Genomic DNA, 14,044 nt, shown 5'->3' with positions numbered 1-14,044 from the left:
GGACCTGAGGGAAACTTTTTTTTATGACACATGGAAATCCTGCGCCAGTCTTCTGCATATGAATATATTGCTCTGATGTCTGACGGGATAGGTGGACCGGTTGGCTCGGGTCGAGCTGGACCAAACAAGGAGGATTGTTGTTGTGTCATGGGTCGGGGTTATGGCGTGCCGGAGGGAGTGTCTGTGCGTGCGAGGAGGAAGCCTTGACTTGAGAGGGGCAACTTGTGCACAATTGGGTATGTGCATACTATATGATTATTTCTGGTCAGTTACGGAGTATGCTTCTGTTGTTCTGCTCCCCTGGCTGTGATATACTTGGACGAGGTTATATGGAGCAGCTTGGGACAGGGGCAGCCACAACGACCGGCGGGGGTGGCATCAACAAAACATGAGCCCTTCACTCGGGATGTATATTTGTTGCTGGCATGCCTCGTCCTACATTCCGGAACGACCTCGATCAACACGTCACTTGTCACTCGCTCCCGAGGCGGCGGGAGGCTTGCAGTAGCGGGATCGGGACGAGGCAGATCGGGTGGTATTTTGGACTCGTAGAGAAAATAGGTGTTGCTAACTAGGAGATACTACTAGTACTAGTGTATAATGCCATGCTATAGGGACTCCGTGAAGGTATTGAATGCTGAAGCTAACGCTGGCTATGTATGCTGGCTGCGCCTACGTCTTTGATGGCCCCAGGCCGGCACTTACACTACCATCCCACGATGGGCGGTAGGCCATTGGCTTCCGCAAGTGTAACCGGAATCTGGCATAACGTCTGTAGCACGAGATGGAGTAGCAGACAATTATTTGGGCATTGGCGGCGATCCTGTGAGATGGTGATGCTGTGCGACCAGCCTCATGTTTGATCACCGGAGGCAAGCATTGCGCGCTCCATATTGTTTGACCGACGCAGACCCCGAGTCACTGTTGGTTCATTCGTTTCTGAGTTTGATTGTCCATCTGGTTTTCGTCAAGTGTGCATCAGACACCGTTCAGTTGTCTCTGTCTTGCCAATCACTCACTTAGTAGTCCATCGTCGTTGTCAGGGCGAGAGACATCGCTCCTAGGACATGAAATTGAACTTTGAAGTCATCAAAAGATACCCTTCGTTGTTTCCCTCAGACACTCGTTTGTCAAAAACCGTCTCAAAACTGCCAAGGATGACTCGGCTTGCTCTCGGGGCGCTTCTATGCTCCCTCGTTACTCGAGGGGCAGCCGTTGATCCTATCGAAGTGGCGGGAAACAAGTTTTTCAACAAGGACGGCTCCCAATTCTTCATCAAAGGTAAACTGAATCAAAATTTCGGGACAAAAGACTTCACTGATGGTCCGAATAGGTGTTTCTTACCAGCTCCGACCCGATGATCCCCTCGTCGATACGGAGCAGTGCCGGCGCGATGTCAAGCTGATGAAGGAGCTCGGGGCTAATGCTCTGCGCGTCTATCATGTCGATGCCGATGCGGACCACGATGGTTGCATGGAAACTTTTGCGGACGCTGGAATCTATCTCCTCATCGACCTCGATACGTTTGACACCTACATTACCCCTGTGAGCGCTCTAATATAACTGCCCCTTTCTCGGCATCGACTGACATTCCGCAGTCAAACCAGTGTTGGAGCACACGACAGCACGACAGATTTGCCCAGGTCATGGACGCCTTTGAAAAGTACGGCAACGTGCTCGCCTTCTTCGTCGGAAACGAAAACATTGCCAAAAAGGAAGACTCGACGGGCGCACCCTTCATCAAGGCCGCGGTGCGCGACATGAAGGCGTACCGCGACAGCAAGGGCTACCGCAAGATCCCCATCGGCTACTCAGCCGCCGACATCAAGGAGCTGCGGCCCATGCTCCAGGACTACCTGACGTGCGGGGGCAACTCGTCCGAGACGGTCGACTTCTTCGGGCTCAACTCGTACTCGTGGTGCGACCCCAGCACCTACGAGCAGTCATCATACCGCCAGCTGCAGGAGCACGCCAAGGACTTCCCCGTGCCCATCTTCCTTACCGAAACGGGGTGCAACGTCCCCGGCCCGCGGCTGTGGGGGGACCAGGAGGCCGTCTTTGGCGAGGACATGGCGAGCGACTGGAGCGGCGCCATCGTGTACGAGTGGATCCAGGAGCAGAACGGCTACGGCATCGTGTCGTACGGCCCGCCCGTGGGGGACCCGGGCCGCAGCGACGAGTCCGTGTTTGACAACTGGACGCGCAGGGGCACGCCGACGCCCGTCAGCCCGGACTTTGGCAACCTCAAGACGAGGTGGGCGGATGCGCGGCCGACGGGCGTCAGCAGGGGCGAATACGACCCGGAGGGCCACGTGTCGACGCGTGCCTGTCCGACGTCGACGGAGGGAGGCTGGTGGCAGGTCGATGGCGATGTGAGGCTGCCGGCCCTGGATGAGACCATGACAGCGCCCTCCCGGCTTGCTGCTGCTGCTACTACTAGTACAGTGGTTGAGGACGACGTTGCTGAGACGGTGATGCCGACTAGAGGAGTTCCAGGAGGTCATAATCGTGATGATACAGGTAATAAAGACGGTGGAGATGACTACTCTGGTCAGGAACGCTATGGAATCATGCTGCTGGCCCTGTGCTTTGCGGTTCTGATTCAGGTTGTAGCTCAAGGTGTTTGGCTCTGAGGGGTGGCTGCTGGGGGCTGGAGCCTGGAAGCCGGGTACTCAATCGCTAGTAGCACCTTGAGCAAGTTTGGGGCCGCCTACCTACTTAGGCATGAACTTTGTTGACGGCGGGAATGGTGAGATGGGGATACTATGATCAGATAAGACCAGATATCTGATGCCAGTGTAGTAGTAGTAAGTGGCTTGGGAGTACTAGTAATACTAAGTTGGTACTTGGGTGTCGTCTGATAGCTGTATCGATACCGGAACCCACAAAAATTTTCTCGACGCCGCGCCCACATCGCAGTTGCCGGTCGCTGGCCACGACGTCGCCTGCCATCAATTGAATCCCTCATTGCTGATCGAGCCAGAACTAACAGTACTCGATCCAGAGACAGCCAGATCTTTGTTCGTGGACAGTCCCCGACCGCCGATCCCCGGAGTCTTTCACCACGATTCGGCGTTGGCGGAGGCTGGCTCGGCAAAATTTCTGCCGGGGAGCGTCGCCAATCGTCCCGCATTCAATCGATTGGCGATGATAACGGCCACAACTACATCTGTTACAACGACTCCCACGACGCCCACGACAGCCCGCCCCCTGCCATAGACCGCGCTCCCAGATGCCACTCCTCCTCCCTCGCTCGGCGCGATTGCAAACATGGCTGAGGCAGCGCCAGCTGAGGCAAGCGCTGCCATTTCTCCCACAGGTTCGTCCCCAAAGTCCCCCAGCCTCCGAGTCCGCATTCTCCCCGCCGTCCAACAATGCGGCGCTCCCTGGCTCAACACAACGCCATGAACCCAGCAGCATGCAGAACTACACAGGGATCCTCGCTGACTTCCCTTGGAAGGCATCAAGAGGGAGCCGAATCCCCTCGATGGCTTCGACTTCTCCATGATCACCGACACGGCTTCCAAGAGGCCCCTCGAGAGCGCCGAGGTGACCATCGAGACCCCCGAGGCGAAGCGCCTCAAGACCGAGAGTGCACCCCCCGATGATGGCTATGACGATGAAATGTCCCTGCTCGTCCAGAATGCCCTCTCCAACATCAACGACATCATCGGCCAATTCAGCCAGGAGCCCGAGGGCGCGCACACAGTCCCGACAACAGAACCGGGAGCCACCGACGGTGCCCCAGCCCAAGATGTCCAAACAGCCCCCGTCGGCTTCATGACCGACCCTACCAAGTTCGTGCGCAACTCGAACATCGATGCGCTGGCAACCATTGTCCGTTGTGCCCCGCCTTCTCAAACAAGGGAACCAAGATGTTGCTGACTCGCAGACTAGGCCATATCCATGCTCTTGATCCTCGCTCACCATCCCTTCGACGATCTAATAGCAAAGATGCGGGACCCCGACTCTGAACAGAGACGCAGGTTCCAGCAGCTGCAAAAGTCGTTCCACGCCGTCCGGGACCTCTACTCGGACGGCCCCATCATCCTGGCCGACGAGTTCGACCCGCACAAAGCCGGCACCATTGTGCAATTCGCCAATCTGGCCCAGCTGGGCTCGTGGCTGCTAGAAGGCGGGCCGGAATCGATACGCGACGCCGAGCTACACCTGCCGGCTGTGTTCCGGGACGAGATCCTTGGCCTGCCTAGGTGGATCTGCGATCTGTGGGTTGGGCTCCGGACGCATAAAGCCATCCAGGCTCTGCAGGCGAGAGAGGATAAGAAACTGCCCGAAGAGGAGCTCAACGGCATATTCATGACGGATGTTGCGCAGAAGCTGCACGACAACAACATTGCGAACCAAATTATTGGCTCCGAACAGACAGTCACTGACTGTCTACAATCGCGAATGGACGAACTGCGAGGACTGGGGCCAGACACGGTCTTTCTAGGTGGGTGGATTGCCAATCTTGCAAGAGATATCCATGTGCTGACCAGAGTATCCACAAACAGAAAAGTACCCGGCCGATGATCTGCTGAGAAGCCTGGGCCAGTACTCCAAGAACCAACTCTCCACTGCAACCGAGCTTGGAGAAAGGCTGGGCTTCACCATGCCTACAATAGATCATTCGAGTTCTCATTCTGTAGAGTCCGTGTCAGCAGACAACGGCATGGACGCTATGGATATGGACGACCTCTCGTCCTTCTTCGAAAAGACGGCGTCTGGCCTTGTTGAGAGCGCCCTCGCAGGCTTGGAAGACGAGCAACTGCAGCCACCGCCCATCCAGAACGGCGAGCATACGGCCACGGAGGCTGTCAATGGGACCACAGTACCAGAAGAAGTCACCAAGACGAACGGCTTCATCACGGATTACAAGGAGCTGGAAGCCCTGGTTGCCGAGAGCACCAACAACTACGTCAAGACAACCTTGCAGGGACTGTCACCCACTCCTTACCAGCCCACGGTCCCTACCAGCACCAGTAAGTGCCTCTTCGTGCGCCGGATCAACCCGTGGCGAGCTAACGAGGACTCAGCGGAGAGCATGGCTGCCCAACCTCACTACACGCACCACAACATCCAGCACCCCCCACAGAATTCCTACTACACATTTCCGCAGGCCACGCAAGAGCAGGAGCACCTGCCGCCACCGCCGGCGCCCGGCCAGACGCTGCCGCCCAACCAAAGCTGCTCCAGTGCCATGCTATATGAGAAAGCCCGGCAAGCTGCTCTGTCTAGGCAAACTGCCCACACCAGGAGAGAAGGCTTGCATTCCACAAGGCGCCCTTGGTCTCAGGAGGAAGAGAAGGCCCTGATGACTGGGCTGGACATGGTAAAGGGGCCCCACTGGAGTCAGATCCTCAGCCTGTTTGGACATAACGGCACGATATCCGATGTGCTCAAGGACCGGACGCAGGTGCAGCTCAAGGACAAGGCTCGCAACCTCAAGCTGTTCTTCCTCAAGACCAACTCGGAGATGCCCTTCTACCTCAACTCAGTGACCGGAGAGCTGAAGACCCGCGCCCCCACGCAGGCTGCGAGGAAGGAGGCCGAGGAGCGAGCGAGGCTGAGCTCGGAGGACGACCATTCCAAACTCCAGGGGATCATGGCGTTGACTGGCAGCGGCTTGCAGCACACGCAGCAGAATAGAGCCCAGGGTGGTGCTGTCGCTCCGGGAGTGGTGACACCAGCCCAGGCGGCTGCGCAAGCAGCGGCCGCTGGGCAGCACCGCGCCCCTGGACAGGCTTCGGTATCGACGACCACGGCTAGCACCACGCCGTCCACCCCGACATCGCAAGCCAGGCCGCAGGGGCAGGCGCCGGGCCAGCAACACCTCCAGTCCATGCCCCATCCTCCGCCGAGACCACAGAACCAGTTCCCTCCTCAGATGCCGAGGCCACAGCCGCAGCCGCAACCGCAGCGGCCGGCGCAGCCAGCAGGACAGACAACGGGGCAGTACGGTGCCCAGCAGGCGATACACCAGAATGGTCATCAGCATCCGTTGACACACAGTCCCCAACAACCTGTAAACCAACAGGCGCAATCTGTGACGCACCAGCAGACACCGACGCAAGCATCGCCGCCGCCTCCGCCACCGCCACAGCCGCAGCAGCAGCAGCAGCAGCAGCAGCAGCAGCAGCAGCAGCAGAATCAACCGCAGCAGCATCAACAACAACAGCACCAGCACCAGCACCAGCAGCACCAAGCGGCACCGGTCCAGCAGACCCCAGGCTCCTCTACACCGACATCTATGACCAACTCTGGCCATCAGTCTCCCGCTACCGGGGCCCCCTCCTCCGTCCATACCCACTATCAGCACCAACAAGTGCAACACACGTCCCAGTCGCCAGCGTCAGGGCCTCAAGTCACCCACTCGCCTGCACCACCGCCAGTGCCGCCCCCGGCTGCTGATACGACTCCCCAGCCAGATAGGATAACCCCCCCGGAGCCAACACTAGAGCTCGACAACGAGACCGAGGCGGCATTGATCCGGGATCTGCAGGCTGCCGTCGCTCAGGCAACATCCTCCTAGGTGGCACTGTAATTCCTACGTGTAACAGTAGCTGTGCTTCGCCTAAAGTGTTGGCCTATGAGGTCCTCGATACACCCTGTCGGCTTGGCCAGCACATAAAACCTTTTCTATCCCTCTTTTGGCTTTAGAATTTTGTGGATTCTAGCGCACGCGGCACGAAACGGGCAGAGGGAGCAAACAACTGGTGGGTGGGTGGTTGGGAGTTGGAACGACATGATACCACGGCTATAGGCGAACTTGTTGGGTTTCACGGCAATCAAAATAATTCAGGAGTCTGGTGAAGCGGGACTGTAAAAAAAAAACCAACCGTGGGTTTTTAACGATAAAGAAGCAATGAGCACAAGATTATTTCCCCCGACCTATTTCTCATGACACTCATCTACCTTACTTGACTGACTGATTGGGCCACACATTTGGTCTCACAAGCCCATTGGCGCCACTCTCGGTTCGTCAGACGCAGACAGATGCAAAGAAGCTGCTTCTTCCCGTGCCCGTGGATCCACCGTGGGTCATCGGATCATTCACATGAAGTTGTACGCGTCCAGGCTCATATCACCTATATCTTTGGCTATGAGCGAGTGGCGTCGTCTTGTACACCGCCGCTGCGCTGGCGGGCGAGGCAGACTGGCCCGTGAGGTAACTCTGGACCGGGACGAGCGAGGCTTCTTTTAGCAGCCATATATAACGAATCCTATCTATAGTCTTCCAGGCTGACACGGTTCGAGAGCTGCCTCGAACGACACTTCAACCCGCCAACGCTACTAACTTGAGCAGACTGTGTGGGGGGCCTGGCATTTGCCTGATCCGAGGCATCATGGACGGGCACCTAACTGTCACTGGCAGGATCCCTTTCCGAATCAAAACGCCCCAGGCATCTGCTAGCAGCAACCCAAGACGACACGAAAGATGCAGCGGCAACGGCATTCACTGCCCCAACCGGCCCACGAGCGACGTGGTGGGCGGCGTGAGGGTCAAGTCGCTGTTCTGCGAGTACCACCACTGCCACATGGTGGAGAGTGGGACTATGTGCCGGGTCGCAAAGCCGCCTGGGAATGATAGGTATTGCAATCAACGTGAGTCCTTGAGACTGGCCTGGGGCGGAGGAAAGGTGATGCTGACAAGACGGATGATGGCTGGCAGATCTGAGATGTGCTGCTGTGGAAGGCGGCACAAGATGTACGCAGCGAGTCAAGAATAATAACCCGAACCGGTACAACTTCTGCGCAGAGATTCGTATGTTTCCTCTTTACATGAAGATACAAGGACTCTCTCTGAAGGTACAAAACTGACGGGGGATCAGATTCGTGTTCTGCCGGGGACTGCCCCAACCAGCGCTCACACCTCGACGGCCATCCCTCCCCCTTCTGCCAGGACCATCGCTGCCGAGTCAACCCCTGCGGCGAAGTCAAGGGAGATGGCCCCTACTGCCGCACTCACACCTGCGAGCACGACGGCTGCTTCTCCCACGTCCCCGGCCGCGACGGCCAGCGCCTCTGCGAAAGGCACCAGCAGTGCCGCGTCCAGCCCTGCGCGCGCCCCTGCCACATACGTGAGGGAGGCACCGTGGCGCCCTTCTGCAGCGACCACTGCTGCGACGCCGAGGACTGCGGGCGTGAGAGGATGACCCGGGAGGGAGGCTGCCGGTTCTGCTTCGAGCACAGGTGCGAGGAGAGGGCGTGCGCGCGCCGCAGGGTCGCCGGCCAGCACCTGTGCAAGGAGCACGAGTGCAAGCAGGGCAGATGCCACCTGCCGCGGATGGACGGCAGCGAGTACTGCGCGCTCCACAGGTGTATCTACAGGGACTGTCCAAACGAGGCGGAGGCGAACCGGCTGTGCCCGACGCATCAGGGGTGCTCGGAGCCCGGGTGCCCCAACACGCGGTTCACGTCGAATGGGGCGACGTATCTGACTTGCGAGGATCGTATGTCACTCACGCTGGCTGCCACTTCTTTACATCTCAGGGGGTTTATTTTCGCTAACTACTTTTTGTCCCCCAGATTACATTGGGGTCTGCACAGTCAACGACGGGCAAGGCGCCTGCGGGAAAAGGATAGCGCCGGGAGCGAGGTGCTGCGTGGACCACCTCTGCTTGAACAGGCCGTGCGTGGAGCAGCGGCTCCGGGAGTTCCTGTACTGCTACGGCCACAAGTGCCACGAGCCCAACTGCTCGCGTCCCCGGGGCGACGCGGCGGCGGCGGCAGCTGCGGGTCGTCGCCTCCTGCCCCCTGGGCCTGGCGATGAGCATCAGTTCTGCGAGAGGCACACCTGTGCCTGGGATGGTTGCCGGGGCCGGACGGCGCCGAGCTCACGGTTCTGCACGGAGCATCCGATATGCCGGTATGAAGGGTGCGGAGGACGGGTGGACAGGTCCGAGAGGGATATGATGTACTGTTTGAGGCACCCTCTAGGGGGGAGGGAGAATCAGCAGAGGGTTTATCAGCAACCAAGGGAGAGGGAGGCGGGGGGTCTGGTGGTGAGTCAACAGAGAGACGGGGAGCCGCAGATGAGAGAAGTATGGATCCAGGCGGGGGAGAGGGAACCTAGATGGATGATGGAGTATTTCGAGAAGGAGAGGGAACACAACCTGAAAGAGAGAGGGAACCTGCAGGCGGAGAGAAACAACCAGCAGAGGGAGAGAAACAACCAGCAGAGGGAGAGAGACAGCCACCAGAGGGAGAGGGAATACCATGGCAGAGAGAGGGAGTTTTGGTGGGAAGAGCGCCGGGAGCATCGTCGGGCGCATCATCGGGGGAATCACCAGGGGAATCGCCGGGGGAATCGCGGGAGGAATCATGGGGGGCTTGGTGCGCCTCCGCGAGATGGGCACAATTATCGGGATGACTATCCGTACTACTACTAGGTATGGAGCCCCGGCCGACAGGTACTAGCTACTAGCTAATAATTGCCTACCGGCATGATGGTAGCTAGGTACCAAGACTTGCTGATAGCAAAGAGTTGAATAAAAGATCCTCAAACATGCTGGAGCTAGATGGGGGGTGGCTGTGATGCGAAATTCGTTCACCGACCGTGGGTGTTCAGCTCACATCATTGAGGCATGAGTCAAACGGGGGCAGTGGTTCGCTTTGTGTTACACTATTACGCCTCAGGGGCCCTTCCTTGTCGTCCCCTCTGAGAGAATGAAGGCAGAGTGAGTGGACAAAAGCTGTCGCCTGGTGTCGGTTTGTGTTAAAGAGAGACGCCTCGGGCCGCAGCCACCATCTTGGGTCAGGGTCGATAACGTGGCTTCAACTTGACTTGGGGGAGGGCAGCAAAGTCTGAAGCCGACTCTGGGAATGAGCGGCAACGATAAGAGCTGTAGGGTTGGATTCTAGGTTCCGTGGCGGCAACGAGGCAGGGCTGGAGATGGGCTGGAGATAGCCGCCGCGTCTGGGCAGTCGAGGCCTGGGGGTTGCACTTTGACGGAGCAATACGGGTACTATGTCCTGATGATGGGGCAGACTGGTGGCGAGATGCTGCGCTGCCTTGCCAGCCTTGCCAGCCTTGCCAAAGTGCAAGTTGAAAGTGGTGGGTGGTGGTGAAACGGTGATGGTATCGCTGTGGCTGAGCTTGGGGCTCAAGATGGAGAGCACACGGACAGGTGGGGTGACCACACTGTTCCTAGAGCACTGTGAGGGGTACCGAAAAGCGCTTAGGTGCATCTTCTGTGGGCGGAATGAGCGCGATCATCTGCTAAGGTGTACGGGATAGCACAGTGTGCATAAAGCACGCTTGCCTCGACGTCAACTGACACCAATGCAAACCATACACTTTGTTCCCGTCCCTGCATCAGCAAGCATCTCTTGCAGCCCGACGAACGCATCTAGTACCCGCCTCAAACAACTGCCCTTCCTATGCAAGCCGCCCGTCTCCAGCCGCTCTAGCCGCTGCGTTCCTGGAAGCTTGCCGCACGAACCACCAGTCAAGATCACGGTCATCTTTTCATCATGGTTCGAACCTGTTGCTACTGATGGCGCTTGAGGTGGACGGTCATTCAACAACAGCCTTCTGCCTCGAGTCGACCCTGGGAGGGCGTGACCTTTTGAGACATGTGGACATGCCCTTCAGCCTCGTGCACCATAGACCGAACCCAGATACACCACCGACTGACTACTGCTCAGGCTCTTAGAGGAGTCAAAGGCAAACATGATGGCGATTGCTGACCCCCCCTGCCTCCATGACCACCCTTTTAGTTCTTCCCACCACCTACTCTTTGAATATGCAAGCCTTGAGGCCTCTCAGCCACGGTCTCATACTCAATTTTTTCTCGTCCTTCGGGACTTTGCGGCCATATGGCAGACCCCTCGTGCCTAATCTCTATCGACTTAAACCTCCATGTGGTTGCTGGTGGGCTTCTTTCGAGAGGTCACTCCCCCGGCGAGTGCCTGGGGACTGTGTCTTAAAAACCACGTTTGGTCCCCATATTGAAACGATGGCTTAGGTCAAGAACCCGGTATACCGCCTGAGTTATTCCCTTTTGGTCACCTGCGACTCTTGCTGTCCTCGAGACTCCATGCGTAAGGTGACTGTCACTCATCCAGAAGCCACTCTTTCTAAAATTACCTGGTAACTTGGTACATGAACTCTCTTGCCCCCGTGGTTTGATCAAGCTAGTTTGCTTCTCTTTCCCTTCTCTATTAGTTTCATCCCTTGCTTGTCACCTCGTTTGCTCGACGTCAGAGTCCATTCACCTAGCAGTGGAAACCACAATACAATACAACAAAACCTAGCACCACCGCCAAGGTGGGTGCTCAAGTCAGCTCTCACTCTCGACATTCGGCAGAGGCCACCGAGGTCAAAGAGATGTCCCCAAAATATGTCATCGAAACGACCTCGTCCGGGAAGCAGAAGTTTGTCAAGCTCAAGCGCTCCCGCTCCCATGGACACTCGCACGATCATCACCACCACCTCTTCGACCACCACCACCACCACCGGCACTGTCACGATGAGGAGCCTCGCCGGGATTACTACAAGGTGAGCGTCGAGGAGTGGAACATCCTCAAGGAGCGGGAGCGCATCCTGGACGAGCAGAACAGGGCCCTCGCCGACGAGAACAAGTCTCTCAGGGACAACCTCTCGGCCGCCCAGGCCGAGGTGCACCGCCTCGAGCACTGCGTGATCCCCGACCTCCAGGCCCAGAACAACATCCTCTACGCCGACAACCAGAGCCTGCGCCGCTCCATCGACAACGCGGCGGAGCAGGCGGCCAAGCACCACGCCGACATGGACAAGCTCCAGTGCAAGGCCGACAAGCTGGAGAAGGAGAACAAGGAGGTCAAGGACGAGAACTGCGACCTGCGGCAGCGGATCCGCGCCCTGTCGAAGCAGCTCGACCAGAGCTACAACCGGCGGGTGGCGGACCTCGCCCATGAGCTTGCGCACTTCAAGGAGGAGGCGCAGTACTGGAAGGCTAGGTTTGAGAACGTCAAATGCCGGCTCTGCGAGGCACTGGACACGCTGGACATCCGGACTGAGAGGATGAGAGCCTACGAGGAGATTTTGAAGAGGCGGGGGATTATGGTGGGGTGATCTCTCCTATATTACGTTCTCTCCCGGATGGTCTTATTCTCGACCGCTGGCACAAGCAACATCTGTTGACTTGTGAGTCTCATGGATTCTTTGTACAACAGCATTATGTTAGCGACGATGGTGCACTGGCGACTTCATTTTGATACCCCTGTCATTTAATTTCTGTAAGTCCCATGTTGTCTTGAGGAATAGGAACGGCTACGCTAACGCTTATAGACTTCATTCACAATAGTCCGTGCAGCTAGGGCCGCGAGGAGACTATATAACTATATATCTTTCGGATAGTAGGATACGTTAGCTGGGAGCCGAGCCTCTTTAAGTTACCAGAGCGTCAGTCTGTGTGGGCCATATGCTTAGCTTCCTTCGCGAATAGACTATTCGAATCCTCCCATCTCCATTTGTGGCATCAGAGATTGGGCAATCTCGTGACTAAACTAGTTGTATTACGTGAAGTTGACCGGCATTGCAACACCAGGTGTACTGCTATCATCGGGTTTCCATGGCGGGATCGCACAGCCACGGTGAATCTGACAAGGCTACGAATACCTAACTCAGCCACTTCGAAGTCGTGGCAAAGTATTTCAGCTGCGCAGCAGCCGCAGCCTTGCGCTGGAGGCAGTGGGGAGAAAAGTAGCCAAAGCAGACACACGGTCTTTCTTCCCTTTCCGGAATGTGATGGTGGCCGCCATGAGATGGCGAATACCTTGGGCAGCCGGCGGCTGGAGACCGGTGGAAGGAATGGCTGTGGTTGGATAATGAGACGAGCTCCGTCACCACGAATAGAACCCCAAGCACAATTGTGCCGAGCAGAGTTCTAGCCGTTTCTCTCGCCATCGATAACTGGCAAGCTGGAACAAGTGACCAAGTCCCCAGTTCCGGTCTCGAATCCACGTCAACCAACATGCAACCTAGCTTCACATCCCTAAGAACCAATCGCCGCCACCCACTGCCCAAGTTATTCCGGGGTACCAGCCGTTTCTCCTCAGAGACAATCAGAGGGATGTATCCTCGACTACCGGTGAGGATACGAGAAAAGGCTTACCTGGGAACTTGGTGTCATCAGCCCGTGGGGGAGTGGCGATCTCCAGATGGACTGGACCACCAGGCAGACAAGGCGGCCACAGGCGAACCATTCCTTTGGATTACCTAGGCATCAGACGCTGCCGAAGAGGTTAAATCGACAATGTGGGACAAAATGGATCTTTTACTGGGGTTACAGTTGGACGAGCCGGCTTGGCTACCTGCGCACTTGCGCACCTGCGTGCTTCAAGATGGGGATCGAAGGCGACTCGGTGCCGTTGGACCGATGCCGCCCCTGCCCACATCAGCCCTATAGAAACGTGTAAACTACTAGTAAGCAGACGGTTGGCGGACCTTGGATGTTTGACAACGAGCCTACAGACGGCCCCAACCTGGGCCACGGGAACTTGCAGCGTGCAGGTCACCAGTTGGGTAGTGGGGGTGTTGCGGACTGCGTTGGATAGGACGCGCATAGGAGGGGGTGGTGCGCAACATAGGACTTGGGGGAATAATACGTAATGCGCACAAGGGGGATTGCGCAAAAACGAAGGACCTGAGCTAATACCACGTCCCATCTGTTCGCAGGAGCTAAGTTACAACTTGGGCAACGAAGGACTTGAGGAGGTGAGAGGAGGAGCGGGAGTTGCTGGGATGAGACGAGGCCATGACTCACGCTCAAGACCCATCTTCGCTCCTCCCTCGAGACAATAAGACAAAGGCACATGGAAGGCGCCACAGAGGCACAGACAGCCCAGATCGGACGGCGATAGGCACTGTAACAGGCAGCCGCGGCCCTAGAAGGCTGCTCTTGCCGTCGCTCCTGCAAGGCATATCTGCACCGCCTCGGCCCAACCAATGACGTCCAGCAACAAGAGGAGAAACCGGGGTCGCAGCCGCCTTTTTCGACTTTGTCCTTTCACAGTCATGACATCCTGCTTCCATGTGCTTCTAAGATGTGGTTTGTTG

General features: G+C 57.3%; 3 protein-coding genes across 3 annotated transcripts; all 3 read left to right on the top strand.

The window, feature by feature from the left end:
* Positions 1–1,157: 1,157 nt before the first annotated feature.
* On the top strand, positions 1,158–2,633 carry ACO1O0_006460 (uncharacterized protein; the record flags this gene model as incomplete). Its single annotated transcript, XM_083195851.1, has 3 exons — positions 1,158–1,281; positions 1,334–1,545; positions 1,626–2,633. The coding sequence occupies 3 exons, from the start codon at positions 1,158–1,160 to the stop codon at positions 2,631–2,633; spliced, it is 1,344 nt and encodes a 447-aa protein (XP_083048867.1).
* A 637-nt stretch (positions 2,634–3,270) lies between these two features.
* TBF1 (telomere repeat binding factor-domain-containing protein) lies at positions 3,271–6,532 on the top strand (the record flags this gene model as incomplete). The annotated part of the gene is made up of 4 exons (XM_083195850.1): positions 3,271–3,319; positions 3,461–3,837; positions 3,898–4,453; positions 4,515–6,532. 4 exons carry the CDS (start codon positions 3,271–3,273, stop codon positions 6,530–6,532), a joined length of 3,000 nt encoding a protein of 999 aa, XP_083048866.1.
* A 4,510-nt stretch (positions 6,533–11,042) lies between these two features.
* Positions 11,043–12,058, top strand: ACO1O0_006458 (uncharacterized protein; the record flags this gene model as incomplete). Its single annotated transcript, XM_083195849.1, has 2 exons — positions 11,043–11,051; positions 11,225–12,058. 2 exons carry the CDS (start codon positions 11,043–11,045, stop codon positions 12,056–12,058), a joined length of 843 nt encoding a protein of 280 aa, XP_083048865.1.
* Positions 12,059–14,044: the final 1,986 nt, after the last annotated feature.

This window comes from Amphichorda felina (assembly GCF_050947745.1).
Source record: "Amphichorda felina strain 45539 chromosome Unknown scaffold_6, whole genome shotgun sequence".
Taxonomy (NCBI): Eukaryota; Fungi; Ascomycota; class Sordariomycetes; order Hypocreales; family Bionectriaceae; genus Amphichorda; species Amphichorda felina.
The sequence above is the reverse complement of the archived record's forward strand: the minus strand, read 5'-3'. Positions and strand labels throughout refer to the sequence as shown.